At 39.0% G+C, this 20,868-nt stretch overlaps 1 protein-coding gene across 1 annotated transcript in view; it reads left to right on the top strand.

The window, feature by feature from the left end:
• PUDP (pseudouridine 5'-phosphatase) overlaps window positions 1-20,868 on the top strand; it is a 57,006-nt gene that overhangs the window by 27,091 nt on the left and 9,047 nt on the right. The window contains exon 3 of the mRNA XM_081197139.1: window positions 1,598-1,827. Coding sequence (XP_081053265.1) covers window positions 1,598-1,827 — 230 coding nt within the window. The remainder of the gene's footprint in view (window positions 1-1,597; window positions 1,828-20,868) is intronic.

Below are 20,868 nucleotides of genomic sequence, written 5' to 3'. Positions count from 1 at the left end.
CACCAAAATAATTGCTGCTATTTGAGTTTCAGCGGACTAGAAAGAGCAGAAGCACCAGGGGGAAAATAAAGCCACAAGAAAAAGTTTAATTTGTGTTATTTTATGTATTTTTCGGAGCTGTCAAATGGAAAATGCTGAATTATTCCTTTCTGAAAGCTTCTATTGTCCCACGAGAAATACTTCAATTCTGTCAGGATTTTTTTTAAAAAAATACATCTGTGTTCAGAGTTCTAAATTTGGCATGTGACTAATTATTGTTTAAAGTTCTTGAGGTTTATATATTTTGATCCTTTCAGCTTTATTAACTACATCAGACCTACTAAATATGCATTACGTCCCTTCCTTTTATTTGGTTTTTTTTGCCAGAAGTTCATGTATTACAGCACAGTTCCTCTTATTCTACAGATGTCCTCTCTGCATACTATCTTGATTTTATGTAGTATGATGCACTTCGTGGTTTCTGTACACCTGCAAGGATGTGCAGTAGAAAACTTTCCTTTTTTACTTTCCTGTTTCATATTCAAAATTGTTTTTGCTTTCTTTTTTCATAAAAAAATCCATCACCTTTTTTAAAAAGTTCAGATTCAGTTCATTTGTACTGTGTATTTCTACTTGCTAAACAGAAGCAATACTATAGTGCTGAAATCAGCTTGTAGGGACGAAAGTTTCTGTTGCTTTAAAGGTCCTTGGGGGCATTTGCTCCATCGATTTTTGGGCTACAAACTCCCTCCCCCGTGCAAGTTTATTGAGACAGACTCTCCATTGACTTAGGGATTAACTGATGTATGAGAAATGCAGCCCGCCACCAAGGACCTGTTAGGGCAACAGGATTCTTTCTGTGGAGGGGGCATTTTTCCACCACTAGCAGCCCTGGGGACTACAGAATTATTTTTTAAAGCCTATGCAAGACTAGAGAGATGGAACTTCTATGGACAAGGACTAAAATAGATGGGCGAAGGGTGGTACAGCCAGTGAGGATGTAATGTCAGTGGCAGAAGGTGCAGCCACATGTTCCCCCTCACACAGTTAAAATCCACACAAGGTTGTTGTCGTTTAGTTGTGTCCAACTCTTTGTGACCCTATGGACCAGAGCACACCAAGCACTCCTGTCTTCCACTGTCTCCCGCAGTTTGGTCAAACACATGTTAGTAGCTTCGAGAACACTTTCCAACCATCTCGTCCTCTGTTGTCCCCTTTTCCTTGTACCCTCCTTCTTTCCCAACATCAGGGTCTTTTCCAGGGAGTCTTCTCTTCTCATGAGGTGGCCAAAGTATTGGAGCCTCAGCTTCAGGATCTGTCCTTCCAGTGAGCACTCAGGGCTGATTTCCTTCAGAATGGATAGGTTTGATCTTCTTGCAATCCATGAGACTCTCAAGAGTTATACAGAGTTATACAGGAGGCAGCAATGAAAACCATCCCGCACAAGGTACAAACACCCAAATTATCAACCATTAGTCTTTTGATGAAGGCAAGAAAGAGAACTAACTAAATCAAGTTCAGAAGGTGGGGTGAACAACTCCAGTAAATCTAGCTCCTCTGTTTTTGCTCAAACAAGTGTATTTTAACACTTTCATATATATATTTTTCTGTTTCACAGGTGTTGAAAAACTAATCCGCCATCTACATCAACACAACATACCCATAGCTGTTGCCACCAGCTCATCTCGGGTGACATTTGAAATGAAAACAAGTCGACACAAAGACTTCTTTAATTTATTTCATCATATTGTGTTGGGAGATGACTCTGAAGTGAAGGCTGGCAAGCCAGAGCCTGATGTGTTTTTAGTCTGTGCAAAGAGATTTAACCCTCCTCCGCCTCCAGAAAAGGTAGGAATAATCATAGTAATAAAAGCGGCAGTGTATAATCCCAGGTCATGCTTTGATTTTCATTCTTTATATAATATAGTAAGTTCTATGTGAGATTTGATAGCAACTATTAAAAAAAAAAACAAGTGGGAAAGTATTGGCAAAGATTCTATTTCTTCATTGTGTATAATGGTTTGCAATGCAAATGTGTATCGATTTGCTGCTGTACACTACAAATGAACAGGAGTGTTTTAAGTGTGTCCAATATATTTATAAATCTGGGTGCTAACTGTTTGGACACCGAGTTTTCCACCTGCAACATTTGAGCTCTTGTGTATGAGTGCAAGCAATCTCTTCTAAATGTTCAGAATAGGACATTTTGTAACACGTTTCATGATGTTTTTGTTTTGAGTGTTGAACGTGACATGATTTCTGTATGTCCTATATCTGAAACAGAGTAAAGACATTTGCCACCTGAGCCCAGCAGTAAAGAAGCAAAATGTAAAATTGGGTTTTCAAATGGGCAACAACTTCATTAGCTGTAACTTTTAAAAGTATTTGTGATTGATTAGATGATAGATACTAAATTTCTGTTCTACAGTGTAGGTTTCAGTTGGCTGAAGGCAATATAGTGCTTTCAACATGGAGGACTCAAAAATCTAATCAGCCCCTTACCAGCAGGGCCGGTAGTCAGGGATTGGGGTATCTAGAGGGCACCAGACTGGCTGCCACTAATTCAAGATGTTGAACCAAGTCTCCTCATCCCTTTCTAGGCAAGTGTTGTCCCTGGTTTGGGGCTTCTTATAGTTGGAACAAGGTAGCCCTGTGCATGTCAACCCTGCCCCACGGTGCTTGAAACAGTATGAAGCTTAAGTCTAAAACTCATTTTACTTATTTATATAATCCCTTGAATAGATTGCTTTAGACTAGGGTTTACCCAAACTTGGATCTCCATTTGTTTTTGGACCACAACCCCCACCACTAGCTAGCAGAACCAGTGGTTAGGGATGATGAGAACAGCTGGAGACCCAAGTTTGGGAAACGCTGCATTAGACCAGAGAGCTGAACTGAACCACTGAATGCAAATTGGCACTAAATAAAGGCATGTTCTCCATTCCAAACCTTTTTATTTACAGTGGTGCCCTGCAAGACGAATGCCTCGCAAGACGGAAAACTCGCTAGACGAAAGAGTTTTCCGTTTTGGAGGTGCTTCGCAAAACGAATTTCCTATGGGCTTGCTTCACAAGACGACAATGTCTTGCGAGTTCCTGCTGGTTTTTTCCCCTTCCCCCCCTTTTTCTAAGCCGCTAAGCCGCTTATCAGCTGATCCAATCAGCAGATAAGCCGCTAATAGCGCTAATCCGCTAATCCTTCAATGGGCTTGCTTTGCAAGACGAAAAAACCGCTAGACGAAGAGAATCACAGAATGGATTCTTTTCATCTTGCGAGGCACCACTGTATATGCCTCTGGATGCATGATTTGCAAGCTGTGTGTAATGGGCTAACTTGTGCTGCCCTAATGCAACTCTCGTTAGTTGTATCCATTAAAACTTCCTTACAAATACATTTCCCACTTTAAATTTTAAATCGAGTGCAAGGCTTGGTTTGTAATATGGAAGTTTTTCCTCCAATATTTTTCACTGCCTCAGTTTCACAAGAGCTTGTCACTATTGAGTACTAAGAATTAGCAGAAACTGGCAAATCGTAAACCTAATGCAGGGCACTGCAAGGAAGAAGCAGTTGTCTAACATGGTAGCAGAACTGAAAACTGCATTTTCATGTGCTCCTTCACTATTTTTACCTTATTCATATTCAGCATAAAACTGTACAATTTGTTGTATTCATTCCCATTTTAAAGATAAGAATTGAGGCACTTGGGCTTAAACCACATGAATATCAGAGTTCTGGATACTCTACTCCAACCCAAAGCAACCTGGGGTATGCTGTGTATGAGCTGAAGAAAATGGCTTTTGAACCATTTTGTGTCCTTTTCCAACTTAAAATTTCCCACCTCAAGCGGTTTTTTCACCTATAGGGAATTAATATGAAAGCCCCATGTCTTTTCCCCTTGGAGAAAAAAACCCTACCAGTTTTGAGCTGTCAGTGCAAAGTTTCTCTCCCCAGTTTGAGACTATTTCCCTTTTCCAATGCAACGCCTCATTCCACAACTAAATGCCCAACAGAAGAGTTATTCAAAGCTTTGTAGGTTATCTTTGTACCGGGCACTGACTTGTGTTTTAAAGCTTGTGTTCATCATCATGCTCACGCCTCATTCCCAAAGCCCAGCAGCTCACTTACCCAGCTTGGGAAGACAATGTGAGGGCATCGAATGTTGCCAAGGGCCACCCAAAAAGGTCTCAAGGGCCATGTGTTGGACCACCCTGATCTAAACTGACTCTGGAGGCATTTGCAATTTATTTCGATTATAAGACTTTCAGCTACAAAATTCCTCACCTCCAGCTGGCCTGCTTTTTATTTATTTGAGTGGTTGGATGAGATATTGCCTGTATTGAAAGCAATTTAACCATTGGCCTAGGTTCTGTTATATATCCACAATACGTCAGCCATTGTTAAAGCGAAAATATGGTCAACATTGCCATTCTCTTAGGTACTAGTGGTGATGTAAGGAAAGAGTTACAATTTGCTTATATTCTTTGGGGTGCCCCTGTCAAGGGGGGCGAATGTGCTTGCGCTCGTCTTGATAATATATCAAGCAGCTGGTAAGGGACTTGATGAAATATGAGGCAGAATACTAAATTACATTTTGTAACCCTCTTCCCCCTCTACGTGATGTGGGTGTGAAAGCATTCAGTGGTTGGTAAAAAACATTACATTCAGATTAGCAGGTCGCTGGAGATATGCTACTAATTGTTTTAGAGAGCTCATTACATGTATTATTGCATATTATCCATAGGAAGCTGTGGAGGGAGGGTAGGGAAAGAAAAAAAAAAAGAGAGAACTTTATTTCATGATAAACTACTCACTGAGTTGTGTTTTTCCTCTTTCCAAGGCCCTTAGCACTTCTGGCATTGCCAACAGAACAATCATTGAATAGTTAGGTTTAATTTACAGGAATTCTCTCATAAAATGTTTTAAGAGGTGCTCTGGGTTGTGGCAAGCAATGAATTAATCCTCTTCTTAAAAAGATTCAGGGTATTGATCTTCCCTCAATAGTTGAAGTTGCTTTTTTAATTGCCCCAGTGCTTGTCATAACTGCGCATCTCCACAAGTTTAGAACAAAGGCCGACTAAAACAAGGAATTGCTCTGTAAGCGTTATTTTTATTGTTCTCTTAATTTATTATTCCAGAAGGGTCTGCAAAAAACTCAGAAAGGCCAAATGCATTTTGTTTTGTTGCCGTAGCCTTTATTTTAAGACCTTTTTTTAAAAAAGGGATTTCATATTGCAAGAATTTGCTTTTAAAAGTATCCTGATATTTGGGTTTCCGTGTTTCTCTCTTACTTGTCTGCAGTTTATGAGGTGCCAAGGCTATATTTATTATTATTGTTCTATATTACTGTCTCTCAGTTGGCAACAAAGCCGCATACACGGTATAGTTTATTAACACTAACAAACTATTTATTGCGTAAAGAGGGCAAAGTATCTTATCTTATATTAGTTCAGTAGACAGCAGCCATGAATATAGTGCAATTATAAGCTGATTGTAAATTTGTAATTTATAAAGTACTGTTTGATGGCCAAATGTGTCCTAGGCTTCAGTTTTATGAAACCTGGGAAATTCTCTTTGCTATGTACTGTATATATGGGGAAAGCCTGAAATTTTTCATAATGGGATTTGAATAATAATAATAACAACAATAATAATTTGAATAGTTGTAATAATAATCACCGAAGAGCCCAGAGATTTTCCTTGTTCCCATTTGTGTAATAATACCTGATCCATCAAACCCTTCACCTTAATACTATTATCTGTGAAGCAGATTCAAGCATGAGGTCATAAGTAATATGTTTTGGGTGGCTGGTCCCCAGTTTTGGAACCTCCTCCTATTCTGGGGCCACCAAAATCCAAGCTAGAGAAACCTGCTTGTTTGGCCAGGGTTAAATCAGGGAATAAATATAATGGATTTTAAATTATATTAAACTTTATTTAGTTTTGCTGACAATGTAGAGGCATTTGTTTTCCTACCCGAACAATTCCTTTGTGTTAGATGAGTTCTAAATATAAAAAATAAATAACAGCACAATTTTAACCATGTCTATGCAGGGGTCCCTTTACCTTTATGCAGACCTAAATCCTATTGAATTCAATGGGGTTCAATCCAAGTAACTGGGATTAGAATTGAAGCCCCATCCCTAAGACTAAACCCTACTTTATTCCGCTTGCATTGTTACACATTATTCAGTTTTTGTGTTTGTATATAGATGTATATATAAATATCTGGATCTGTATAGTTGTATATGCCTTATGAGGAACGGCTAAGGGAGTTGGGCATGTTTAGCCTGGAGAAGAGGAGGTTAAGGGGTGATATGATAGCCATGTTCAAATATATAAAAGGATGTCACATAGAGGAGGGAGAAAGGTTGTTTTCTGCTGCTCCAGAGAAGCGGACACGGAGCAATGGATCCAAACTACAACAAAGAAGATTCCACCTAAACATTAGGAAGAACTTCCTGACAGTAAGAGCTGTCAGGAGTGCTCTGATGGTGTTTTCTGCTTGGCAGGGGGTTGGACTCGATGGCCCTTGTGGTCTCTTCCAACTCTATGATTCTATGATATGCAAAATATTTGTACAAATCCTGAATCAAGAACTGAAGCAGGGCCACTTAGGAAAGATTTGGGGCTTATCTGAGCTGAAGTGGGATCTTGAGGCAAAGTCCTGCAGAGATTTGTATGTTTTAAAAACGCTGTGTATCGTGAGTCTGAAAAACCGAAACATTTTTTTCAATCTTACTTTATAAGGAAAACACAAGAGTGAAGGGAGGGAATGCTTTTTAGTGACCTAGCATCTAATTGAAGGGACCATATCTTGAACTTTCCCACTATAGAACTTTGAGGAAGGGATGTTAAAGTATCAACTTGTTCTTGTCTGTTCTGTGCTTTTTTCTTTTTTCTAGTTATGCTGCTTGTTTGGCAAATGCTAGATCAGGCTTCCTCAACCTCGGCCCTCCAGATGTTTTGAGACTACAATTCCCATCATCCCTGACCACTGGTCCTGGTAGCCAGGGATCATGGGAGTTGTATGCCAAAAACATCTGGAGGGCAGAGGTTGAGGAAGCTTGCCTCCTGCCTCTGTGTCACATGCCTCTATATCCCCTTGAGTCAAATTAGCTTTGGGCTTCTCCTCAACTGGCACCAAGAGTCACAACTAAGTCTAGTCCTTGCTCCTATTCTTCTGAAAATTTACAGATTATTTGGCTCCTCAGCTGTTGAGCAGAGGGTTGATTCCGAGCAGGGAGGCACCCCTGATCTTGGTTGGGAGAGGAGATACAAGGAACAGGATCCAGGGTGGGGTTGGTTCCCAGGTCAACCCAGGGCGGGTTAACCCCCCTCCACCCCCACTCTCTGTTGGAGCCATGAGACGGATTGTTGCAGCGGGGAGCTGTGCACAGCCTATTAAATTCTGTTTCTCTCTGACTTTGGTGACTTGAAGGGTTAATTTTGTGACTTTTCCTGTTGATGTCTGTTGTTGATTTTGTGCATAATTGAACATAACTTTGTGGCCATGATTGATTTGATTGATTTTATACTTTTCGAGGAAGGTCAAGTTACAAAATGCCTCAACGAATATTTGCAAGACTTCTATTTGCAAATAGAAAGCCTCTACCAATTCCTAGCCCTGGCCTGTTGACTCCCTGAATTGCCTTATGTCATGCTGTGCTTTGGAGCTAACAGAAGTGCAGCTGCTACCTGCCCCAAAGCCCAGCAGAATACAAAAAACACCCCTCTAAGTATCACACAGCATGAAAGACCTCTCTCAGTCAGCAGTCATGCATGTCAGGGAATGTGGGGGCTGGGTGGGTGGCAACCAAAAAACATTGGTTATTGAAACAAGCAAAAATATGTGGATTTTGGTTATGTTGGGTCGTATTTGTGTTGCGTATTTTAGATATATTTTTTCTAAAATTCTATCGAGCTGTTGCTTTCCTAGCAGAGTTGTTGAGATACACACAAGGAAGAAGAGAGACGTGAAATGGTTTAAACCACCTCTTTCTAAACAATAAATGTTTTTGAGCAAGGAAAGTGTTGTTTCTCAAAACAGTTTTTAAAAGATCTAAAGTTCCTCTTTCACCCAGTAGTTAAAAACAGAAGCAATCGCTATGACTGATCCTTCGATTCACCATGCGAGACTAGTATGTGATTTTTTGGCTTTGCGTAAAGCGATTACTGGGAAAGCACTTCAGGCTCAATGCCACTCCAAGGATGAAGAAATTCATCTGTGAAAGTTTTATATTCTAATAAAAGGATTTTGGTGTCGGTACAGAACAAAACCTTGGTGTATAAGAATAGTAGCTTTAGGAGCAGAGCAGGTGTTGGAAGAACAAGGGATACCTGTACTTCAATATAGTTGATATACATGTTCAGTATTCAAAATACTGTGCATGATGTTCTTTGATTGCTGCATGATGACCTAGGGATGGCCTACGGGTACCTATTTCAATATATCGTCTCAATCCTCTGCATGCTTACATAGAAGCAAGAACTTGGGTTGCTTCTGTGATGTAAGAATTGCTATCACTTGGCTTTTTCCCATACTCTGAAAGTTATATGACACAGATTCCCTGGTTCTATTGATTTCTCTTCCAAGTAGGTATGTTTAGGATTACGTTGTTAATATGCCCTGAAAGCAGGCCTCTAAAATCAGAGTAGATGCTGTATTAGAAATTCTGAAAAATATAATTCAATTTATTTTAATATGTACCTTGTGCATTGCATTGCTTTTGTGTTTGCCATCCCCCTCAGAACTTTCCTATTATAGAAATTGCTTGTTTCAAGAAGAGAAACCTGAGTTTAGCCCCCTTAAAAGACAAGACTGGATGTACTGTTTATAGAGCAATAAATGTGCTAAAATGAACTGCAATTGTGTATGTTCTAAAATTGCTTTTTGTTTTGACAGGTTAATAAATCTCAATTGAAAGTCTGAATGACTAGAGATATTAAAAGCTTGCATAGCCTGACAAAACAACAATGTTTGCTACTCTTTTTGTGTTTCTTAATAAATACACCACACAATAACATTTCCATTACTATTTGCAGAGCTTCCGCCTGATTTGCAGTTTTGGTACAGAACACCAGATGACATTAATTGGCAAACTCTCTTAAAAATACTGCTGTTCTTGAACACCCAGATCACACATATTCAGTACAGATGTTCAAATGCTGACCTTCTGTTGACATTATAAGGTCTTTCCAGGATCAGTTGTGTTGTGAACTGTAAAAAAAATTAACTCTACCAACCTTTCAGAATTTGACATTACCTGTTCCAAAGGATTTGTTTTTGTCACTGTGTATGCATCTGTAGGAATGGAATTGTAACACATTTCGAGTGGAACAGAAGAATAGATCAGGAGTTTTTATTATTATTAAGGGGGAGGTTGCACCAGTGTTATAAAGTTTGCTTCCATTTATGCTTTGCAAGAAGTTGTTTGTTTGGGGTTTGTTTTTTTTAGCTACAAACACTTCATTCCCACCAGAAATAGAGCAGCTTGAAAAGGTGAAATAAGAAATGCTATATGTAAGTGGTTTATAGGGTTGTACTGGTGATGATTGCATGCTTAAATTGATTAGATTAATCCAAAGCTTTTTTAAAAAAATTAAATAGTGGTGGTGACTAATTGAGAAAAAAATACTGTTCACACAGTGCTGCATGATTGCTACTAACCTAATATAGCTTTAAAGGAAATTAACAGTGCAATTCTGTACATATCTGCTCACAGTTCAATAGACTTTTTCCAAGGTGAGTGTGCATAGGATTTCACCCTTAGCCCAAGGTGTTAAACCAGTATAAGTTTTGCCCATGATTTAGGCACCTCGTATTAAAAAGTGTGATCTAATCACTTGCTTTAACAAGGCCAGTTTCTGTTGCTGCTGTTATTTAGAGCATGAGTATACAATCGGTTTCCCCCAGGGGAAATCTTTATTTGAGATGACATTGCACTGCAGAATATCTGGGGCTGGGAAATGAAACAGATTTATATGTTGGAGACAGAAGTACAGGAAATGCAAAGTTGGTGTTCAGTAAATGTTTCTCCTGTGGTTTTATATTTCCTTGCATAGTGGTACATTTATAAGAATGTGTAATTACAGGACAATGCTGCCTTGTGGTCACCTTGCTCTTAGTCATTTTTGTATCAATTCTGGCCGTAGAAGAAATCCTAGACAACTGATGTTGTCACGGTGGTCAAAGCTCATGTATCGTTACTATGAAGAATCTTGCTGAATTAACATATTTTTCGCTCTATAAGATGCACTTTTTCCCTCCTTAAAAGTAAGAGGAAATGTGTGTGTGTGTTACGGAGTGAATGCAGGCTGCGCAGCTATCCCAGAAGCCAGAACAGTGAGAGGGTTCGCTGTGCAGTGATCCCTCTTGTTGTTCTGGCTTCTGGGATTCAGAATATTTTTTTCCAGTTTTCCTCCTCCAAAAACTAGGTGTGTCTTATGGTCTGCTGCGTCTTAGTCTTATAGAGTGAAAAATATGGTACTTTGTAGGTAAACTGCACAGTGATACTAGGTTGTGTCATTCTTGTGGAGGACTGTAGCTTTGGTGATGGGAAACCTCTGCTGGGTTAGCTCAAACAGTGTAAACATCCCTTCTTACCCAAAGCAAACCTCACAAAAAAGCTTCCACATGTGAATCATAGAATCATAGAGTTGGAAGGGATCCTGAGGATAATCTGCAATGCTGGAACTCCCTGCAATGCTGGAATATGCAGTTGTCCCATAGGGGATTCAAACCAGCAACCTTGGTGTTATCAGCACCAAGCTCTAACCAACTGAGCTTTCCAGCTCATGCTTTGCTTTCTCCTTGAAAAAACTTATACATAATATTATTTGCTACAAGCTTTAATTGTTTTGTTTCATGTATCGGATTAAATGCACTGCAGCCTGGAAAAGTTTGTTATAAAATGATAAAAATTCCGCCCTTAAATGCTGCTAGAATAACATTTGTTTTTTTAAAAAAAAACAGAAACACTAGCACTGCTCTTTACCTGTATGTAATCATTTTTTGTTAGCCAAAGAATATTTCATTTACTTTGTAAATGTTTTTGAAAACAAGCCTTTTCTGCCCTTTAAAATGGCTAGACACGGTGGTAGAATTAATATATTTCAAGCTTTTGGGGGAAATCTTCCTAGTCGTCTACCTAAAGTGACTGATAATCAAGGCCTGCTTCAGTATTCTCCCCTTGTGTGTTTGAAAGTTCCTATCTTTTTTATTATTGGTTAAGAATTTTCATCTTAAATTCTTTTGCACTGTTCAGTTACTTGATATCAAGGGGCATGATTTAGTTTGCTACCCAGACTCATACATGAGACTTGCATATTTGCTGCTTTTGAAGACTCCCCTTAGATTCAAAACACATGGCTATTTAATTTTGGGATTGCTATATGAGAAATGTAAAGCCTCATTGATCTCAGAACTGTTTTTGTAGTTCCAGGGAATCACGTGCCTAATTTCTTTTTTCTCATCCTCTTTTCCACAGCTATTCCTATAATGCTATTGGGAGTAAGGATATTTCCTTGGCAACCTCACGTTTTTGAGGGCTTAAAAAAATAAGGCTAGTCATGTTAATTTTTCCGTCACAGTTTGTTTCAGCAGCTTTTGCACGAACCTGTCAACTCTGATATTTGAGTTTTAATTTGCTCTTCAGAAAATAGTGCTAGTAAAACAGCCTCTCTTGCAACTTCTAATATTTATTCTACCGTTTCCTGCCCAGTTTTCTGCTTGCAATTCAAGATTGTTGAGTTAGAACTTTGTATGATAAGTAGGGTTTTAAATAATGAAAGAAATCATATGCTTTCTTTGTTGCTGGACAGCTTCTCATATTCAACAACATGTCATTTCCTTAATATGTCCTTTTTGAACCCAGACCATCTTCCTTATTGATGAATTTTCTGGCCTTTGCTGCTACTTCAGTGAATGCTAGTCATCAAGCATCAAACATTCCTTATCTAAGCTAGCTTTCCCCCACCTATATTCAGGAAAATATCCTATCTATATTTGACCACCATGGGTGGGCATCCTGTATTGGAAGAATGACAATGAGAATATGTCTATGTTGATTTTGTATCTCTCTGGGTAGTTTTCGACACAACTCTAGTATCTTCTGGACATAGCTGTCAACTTTTCCCTTTTCTTGCAAGGAATCCTATTCAGAATAAGGGAATTTCCCTTTTAAAAAAGTGAAAAGCTATGCTTCTAGATTAAGATAGAAGCTGGGGCCACTGCACTTCACTTCCATTCCAGCCTACGGGAATATTCCTATAGGAGTCCTACTGGTCTTCTCCCACAAGATTTTGGGTGTCACAAGATTGACTTCTATCATAATCCTGTTTAGCATCTACATGAAACCAGAGATGGCGTCTTCCTAGGGATTTTAACTGAGATATCATTTCCACACTGATAAACTCTACTTCGCTTTTCCATCTAATGTACATGAAGCTGTGGGTGTTGTGGACAGGTACCTGGAGTCACTAATGAACTGAATCATGTGACTTAATAAACTGATACTCAGTCCAAACAAGACAGAAGTGTTCTTGGTTGGGAGTATATATGACTGCTAGATTCAGCTCTGCTTATGGCAGGTGGCAAGTGTCTTTCTTTCATTTTTTCTTGTTTATGGATTGCTAACTTCCCTTGCTTGGGTAAGATACTTCTGGGGGTAGCTTTCCAACTCAAAGCACAGCTGAACCTGTTCTTTGGAGATGAGCAAACATTCACCTCTTCTCAAGAAGGATCCATCAGGTCCTCTTTTAGACAGTGACAAGCAAGATGCCTTCAAGAAGAGTGGCATGACAACAGTTCTTCCCCATAGTTTGTTTCCAGTACCTGATATTCACATGTCTCTGAATGCTTCCATTTCACCTCAACAAATGGCATGACACCCATTGCTTTAAGAGTTAAGACCTTTTATCTCCTATTCATTTTGTCCCTTTCGGTAGCTTGCCCTTGTAAATGTTTAAGGAAACTTGTGTCCTTGATCCTGAAAGAAATGCACTTTGTGCCCTCTGTTAATGGCTCACTGACTTCAAACTGGCCGTAAAGGCAGCATAAAATAAATGCACCTATAAAAGAGAATAAGAATTTAATAATCCCCGGCAAGGAAGCAAATCTCTTTTGAGACAAGCAGTTGGGAAGGTCAATAAATAGACTTCGTAATAAGAAAACCCAAAACATTGAAGACTGAAGGAAGGAAGGAAACTAATGAAACTAATGAAAATTACACTGCTTTTTAGCACCATGACATTAAAATGATATAAGAATGAATGGAGAAATATGTGAAGGTCAGTCAATATATCTGCAGGAAATCCCATGACTTCCTTGCTGCAAATTTAGATCCAGGCTCCTGGTTCTTCAAGGCCACTGTCCTCATGCACAATAAAATCGTATCTAAAAATAAATAAATAATGAAATGCCATAGCTTGGTGTAGTTATGGAAAGGCATTTTGATGCATCTGTTTCAAGGATGAGAAAATAAAATTTTAGAGGGATATAACTTTCTGTATGCACACAACTTTATGTACTTCTTAAACAATATTTCTTTCTGTGTAATAGATTCTAATTATGTCTGCAGGCTTGGTGTGTCAAGCATAAGAGCTGATATACTTAGCAGTAAGCATTTTCTGAAGAGCAAGATGTGAATGATGGAGAGTAACATTTGTTTATAAATCTCATACTAATATCAGCATGTATTTCTTCTAATCTAATTTCCTGCAGGCATTGGAAGGATTCATCTATGACAGTTTTTATATGTGCCAGTTCTGTGAATGCTTCATATTTTAAGAATGTTACACTGTCGTTGAATTAGTTCCCACAAAGCAAGCAGAATGTGTGAAGCAGTTGTCACCATGCAAACATCGAAAATTTATTCACCTAAACCAGTGGTACTGTCTCTATGCCATCACGCTCGAAGGTGCTAACAGTCTTGCAAATTCTGTAAGTGAATTCGGAACTTAAAATAATAGAAACCCAGGGGAGGGGAAAATTCCCATAAAATGTTAATTATCAGAGGGAAATGTGCAAATTATTTTAAATCAAGGCATGTTTTGTACTGTGTACAGTCTGTCTTTTTCTGAAAGTTTCCTCCACCGAAAACCAGAAAGGGGGCAGGGGAGAGAGAGAATAAGAGGTTGATCATGGAGGGGGCTTACCCCAAATGCAGACTTCTGAACACACACACACACACTGAACAATGGGAGATGTTTCTTGTGAGAGCTTGAGGTTTTCTGAGAAAGCTGTCAATGTTCTGCTCAAAATTGCAGTGAAGCAAGAGGCTAAAAAGGAACAGTACCTTGGACAGCTCCAAAGGGCCATGCTAAGGTAGCTACAGGATATGCTTTCTCTGTGTAGAAATGGAAACTTGATGTAGGCAGACAAGACCTGGAATGTGGAAGGTTCTGTTTCCTTTGAGAAGCTTGGTTGGCTTGTTAAGGGGCCTTTGCCTTATTCTGTAATCTTTCCCTTCTTAAGGCCAGGGAGACTGAAGTACTGAATCAGCTGTGTTATCTGGCAGGGAGAGCCCTGCAGACAAGACAGTTCCCCCATTCACCCATGCTAGCAGCCTGAACCTTGTCTTGATCAAAGTTTTCAGTTCCTCACTTCAGGGTCCCTGGGTTGTGACATACGTTTTCCAGTATCTTTGTAAGTGGAACAAATGCCATGATCTAGAGCCCAGGGAGATTTATTAATTCTTCTTCAGGCCTTCCACACAGTCATCACAAAGTGGTCTTCAAATCTCCCCTCGGTTTTAAAAGTAGCTTTTCATCAGCACTCATTTAAAGCAGCACCGTACCACTTTAAACAGTTAAGGCTTCTCCCAAAGAATCCTGGGAACTGGTAGGTTATCAAGAGAGCTGAGAGTTGTTAGGATATCCCTATTCCCCTCACAGAGTAACAATTGTCAGAGTGAACACCATTGATCCTTTGCTGAAGAGGCTCGCCGATCTTTCAGACAAGTCTAAACTTAATTCTCTCCTCTTAGGCAAAGATCACAAGATGACCTGACTGGTGGCCAGATTCTGCGCCCAGATTTGTAGGCATAGATCATCCTCTAGAATAAAATAGCTTATTAGGGAAATGTTGAAGTCACCCTTTGGGGCGCCTCAGGGTCAATTTTTTATGGTAGCCCAAATCTCAGTTATATGGGTGTATGTACATATCTCAATTTTAACTCATGAGCTATTGCTGCAATCTGCTCCGATTGTATATTTTATCTTTAAGAACGCTGTTTTTATTGCGTTATGTTGGACTTCCCTTTAGTGTTATGTTATGTGAGCTGGTCTTTGACTGTAATAAATTATCTAGTAATCAAGTCCCCTTTCCAGAAGAAACTGGGAAATGTAGCTTTGTGAAGGGATAAGAGTAGCTATGACTGGTTTCAGCTGGTGTATCTAACACTGGGTTATATTCTTATCCCCTTTTCAATTCATTTAGGGCATAGCCATTACCATTGGACCTCATTGTAGTTATTCATGAACTGGTCACAAACACTGCCTTGCAGATGTGAATTCCAAGGAAAGAGCAATAGCAAGGCACCTTTCAAAGAAACATATCTGCCCCATATGCTCCTGAGAAACCCCTTTGTTTCCTGAAAGAGTTTGGAAAGCTACTGGCATAATTAAATGTTGACCCCAAAAGTCATAGCAATATTGCAGGGTCTCCTCACACGCAATGTCTCAAATAAATTTGAGAGTGCTGTCTTCTAAGCAATACATGCCAACCATCTGGAAGAACTGGGATAACCTCATTTGTAATATGACCTCGTTACTTTAGAATCACATCATTTCTATCCAACTTCCACTCAAGAAATACATCCTTTCACTTGATTACATCCCAAATAGACACAATAAAGTTATCATTTCTTCTCCCTCCCTACACCTTTGTAAAAATACATTCTGTGAATTCCTCTGTACCAAAAAAAAAGCTGCTTATTTTCCCCTCAAAATGGAGTAGTGTTTATGCAACAGCGAATGTTGCCGAGTATTCTAATTAACAGCTCACTGAAGGGCATTCAAGACATGCAAATGTAAAGATTTCTATTTCTGTGCTGCTGACTTGTTTTCTTCAAATGATGCTCACCTTAACCTTGCATCTGTGCTACTGCTTAGTTTGTTTTCATGGAGTTTCCCCATTGTATAGTGGCAGTAACTCAGTATAGACATCAAAAGAACGATGTGCCTGTGTGCAGTTACCTAAATATCACCTTTATGTAAACGTCTGAATATCAGAGTAATCCAGCAGTTATGAAACAGTTTTACCTTTCTATGTTTACACATTATGAGATGATTATAGGAATTCCTCATTTTTTTACTATTGAGGTGTGCATTTTGATAAATTGGACTTGGATAAATTGCTGGCTGAAAGGATTGGCTGTATTCCTGGAGATAAGAGAGCGCAGCAGCTCCAGTGGATGGTCAAAAGGGCAGTGTCACAACAATGGTTCTGTGCAATCTGTGGAGCCCCAAATGCACAACAAAAATGTCCTGATTCAGCCAGGCTACATTTTATACATACATGACGACTATGGACATGGTATAGAAAATATCCCCTCACAGTCACATAGGCTTCAGCAATAACTTAACAGAGTACAGTGGTACCTCGGGTCAAGTACTTAATTCGTTCCAGAGGTCCGTACTTAACCTGAAACTGTTCTTAACCTCAAGCACCACTTTAGCTAATGGGGCCTGCTGCTGCTGCTGCGCCGCCGGAGCACGATTTCTGTTCTCATCCTGAAGCAAAGTTCTTAACCTGAAGCACTATTTCTGGGTTAGCGGAGTCTGTAACCTGAAGCGTATGTAACCTGAAGCGTATGTAACCCAAGGTACCACTGTATTCAATCCCTTGTTAGAATGTTCAGGAACACACATTTAATTTTATGGGGGTTTACAAACTCCTCTTGGACAGGGAGAAATTCAGAAACAAACAAACAAACACACACACACACACACACAGAGACGCACCCTTTGGGGAACCAAAATAAGCACCATTTTTGTTCTTTTAAAACCTAATTCTTCAGACACTTTACACAGCAGGAGCCCCAAATTGCAAATATTGTAGCTATTTAAAATTCATTTATTCGTTAGTACTTCAATAGGACTGCTGTTAAGTGGGTCGCTCAAACACATTCTCCCTTTTTTCTAGATATTCTGTACATCAAAAGCAGAACTTGAATAATACAAAAGGTTTATCATGACATTGCTAAAACTGTGCACTTCGAATTTCCATTTTGTATCTTCTTAAATAATGTACAAATAACTATTTTTGCACATCTTGGCAGCACACAGCTCTTTATTTTTAAATTATCTCAAAGCTATCTTAACAGTAACCCAAAGCTCATTCAAATAGCATTTTAATCTATTGTCATATGTCTAGGATTACATAGCCTCCAGCTCCAAAATCATGTGTTGCATCTTTAAGGTTGAAATTTGACCAAATGGAACTGGGCCAAGCATTTTTGTAGTTGCTCTTGAGGAATGAAAAGATACCCAGGCACATGTCTGTACCTTTTGAATAGCAAAACATTGCAGGCAGTTAAAGGAACAAACTTGCACAGCTCTAGATTGAAACAGATTGTATAGGCTCATTTTGAAATTGCTGTTTCCAGGGTCTTCTTTAAAAAAAAAAAAAGAAAGAAAAATTTTATAGAGAATATTAAACTTCAGACTCCTGATTCTATTTTAGGTAGGAGTGCTCTGAACTATCTCCTCACCAAATATCAAATATAGTCTGTATGTGCGTGGGAGCTTATGGTTTTAACTAGTCATTTAATTGCCCATAGGTTACAGAGCACTGGCATTTAAAAAATGGTTTTCACAGTGAATATGTGATAAGGAAAGGGCGCTGAATAATTTTCTGCAGGAAGATTGTGACTTTGGTGTAATGGCTGGTATCCACAAACTATTTGAGGGGAGATGATCAATAGCTATACCCACAAATGGTGGTGTATCCACAACGTATATACTGGGTGTTCTACAACTGTGCGCCCATATGAAGTCATACTGTGATGCCTTGCCTGTTGATGTAGTCTTAGTTACAGGATCTAGGCAGCTGATTATTTCTGTCTTAATGGAATCCTTGATTTAAAAGGTAAAAAATGCATTTCGACCCTTCCCCTTTTACTTCTCCGGAGATCAAAAAAGTGCTTTGATGACTAGATTGTAGCAGCCCACCTCACGGGGCTCAAGGTGGTATACATGGTTCTTTGTAGAACTGCAGGTGACATAGTAGTCAACTGGTAGGGTACTGCGCTAGTAGAATTCACCAATTCCCCACACTTCACTATTTATACAGCTCTTGTTGTAAAGGACTTCAGTGATTAATAGAAAATTATACATACCATACTATTAGTGTGCTATCATGGTTGGTGAACAAGCTGTATTTTTGATGTTGTGTCCTTGTCAACATATCCTTAGGTCTTTGTATCAGTATAGCAAGTTTATATTGGTGATGTATGAAATGTACAATTTTTACCTGTTAATCCATGAACTGCAAGGCAGATTGTGGCGTTTATCTGTGAATGGCACCAGGTGCTTTGTCAGTAGGAAGCTAAATGCTAATTTTATTCTCTTTGGACAGTGTTAAAAATTCATAAGGGATAACTTTTTATGCTAAAAGATTACACTATTTGATGCTGTTTTGAACAGGGATGGAAACAGATTATTATTATTTTTATAGCAGCAGCAACAAGAACAAATGTGTCTGGGTGCGGCTTTTTTGTTTGTTTCCATGATCACAAATGGTATAAAATTAATGAAAGAAGCTAGCAACTTTTAAAAATTCATTCCCACTGCTTGTGCCAGTGCTTAAATTCATCTTTTTCCAAAATGTCTTTAAAACTTCTTCAGGTTTTAAAACAATTTTCAGATATGAATCAGCTGGAAGAATTTTCCCCACTGCAAAATTGCTTTGATGTAGTACTTCCAAATTATTGTCATAGCTACATAGAGATGTTCATTGTGTCTACACTCTTATCAAAAGCTTAATGGAATGTCTACTATACCTTCTCAGTGTTTATTGGGCCATTCATAAATGGCTTTAAAGACTTGAAGCAGAACAATCTTACTTCCTTAGTAATCTCACTCTTAATTTATTTTAATGCTTTCTAGACAAAAGCTATTCATATCCAGTATCAAGAACAATCTTAGCTTTCATAGCCATCAAACCATGTTATTGAGCTTAATATATATCAGCAGTGTAGCTCTAGAGAAAGTAGCTACTAGGCTTATTGAAAAAAGCTGTATGCTCTGTACCTAATTTATGATATCAAGAGTAGTAGTAATAATAAAATGTAAAAATACATTTTTCACTTTTTGAGCCAATAAGCCTGATTTCTATAGAACCACGATCCCACAATTATTGCAGTATATAGTACAATTGCATCTTCGGCACAGTTAACTTGCATGATTTCAACCTTGTGCAGTTGAAAACCAGCTGGTTGAAATTGGGCAAATTAAATGCTTGCAAGGTGGGGAGCTTACAAGCTCTTTTGGGGCTGGGTTTTCCCAGCACAGAAAGAGCGTCCAAGTTTTCCTCCTTGCTTACAAGGCAAGTCCTGCTCAGAGTGCGGTCTCTGGAATGCTCTCGTGAGATTCTGTGGGAACTCGGATGACCCTGTGAGATCTTGTGAGAGCATCCCCAAGCCTGCTTGGTATGCCAGCTCCAGAAAATAAGGATGCTCACATGGGGGCAGTTCTAAGGGGCACTTCAAGTATATGTGTTTTGGCATATATGTACCATGCCCTTGCATAAGATGCAATCATATTGTATTCTGTATACCAAAACCATTTCTCCCACCCATTCCCTGGCTTTACATTTACATTTCTAGGCATCTCCTATTGCTTTTTTCAAATTATGAAAAATAATAGCTGTTAATTGTAGCACTCAAGCAGGGCTAGATGAAATCCAGTTAAACTACTGCAGTATTCTTTCCCTCCACAGTGAAGAACAGCACTGAAAGCTAAGATTGTTCTTGATACTAGATATGAATAACTTGTCTAGAAAGCACTAAAATAAAATTAAAGAGTCAGATTACTAAGAAAGTAAGATTACTAAGAAAGTAAGATTGTTCTGTTTAAGAGTCTCTTTAGCCATTTATGAATGTCCCAATAAACCAGACATCAACTTTTTCTCATTTTGTTTTCTGTACAGACATCCCATGCATCCCAGTGCTGGAAAGAGTTAGCATACAGCCTAGCAAAATATTTTTTAAAGGAAAATAGTGTTTATAAATTGCTGTGGGGAGGAACTAACCTTGCTAGGTTTCACTAGGCATTTTTCCTTCCTTATATCCTCCTGCAGTTGTAAAATGGGAGGTACATAGCTACTAAATTAAATACCTATTTCCGAGTATGCTTTAGCTGCGTAATATATACATTCAAACTCTGTCAATGGTCAGTGATTCTCTTTAGGATTTTACTCTAATTGTCCCACAACTTTATTACAGTGGACCCTCGAGTTATGTTACCTTCGGGTAACGTAACTTTCAGGTTGCAAACATGGCACACCCGGAAGTGTATACTTCCAGGTTTCGCTGCATGCGCAGAAGCGTCCTATCGCACCGCGCATGTGCAGAAGCAGCGCCTCATGTTGCAGACTTTTCAGGGTACGTAAGGACCCCCAGAACGAATTAGGTTTGTATCCAGAGGGTTCACTGTAATGTTATACTAAGATGTGTAATCAGTGGGTTTACATTCTTGCTTAATCAGTGGCCCTATTGTACTGTCACGTATTTTTCTTCTTTTATTTTTGTTGTCATTATTTTAGTTCCATCTCAGAATCAAATTCCATGTTTTAAAAACAGGTGTGGGGGTTTGCCACTTGTCACCTGTGAGTGCCAGTGTGCCACCAGTATTTCCTGTGAGAGTTCTCAGTAAATATCATCTCAGAAT

This window comes from Podarcis bocagei (genome assembly GCF_964188305.1).
Source record: "Podarcis bocagei genome assembly, chromosome: 6".
Classification (NCBI taxonomy): domain Eukaryota; kingdom Metazoa; phylum Chordata; class Lepidosauria; order Squamata; family Lacertidae; genus Podarcis; species Podarcis bocagei.
The sequence above is the reverse complement of the archived record's forward strand: the minus strand, read 5'-3'. Positions and strand labels throughout refer to the sequence as shown.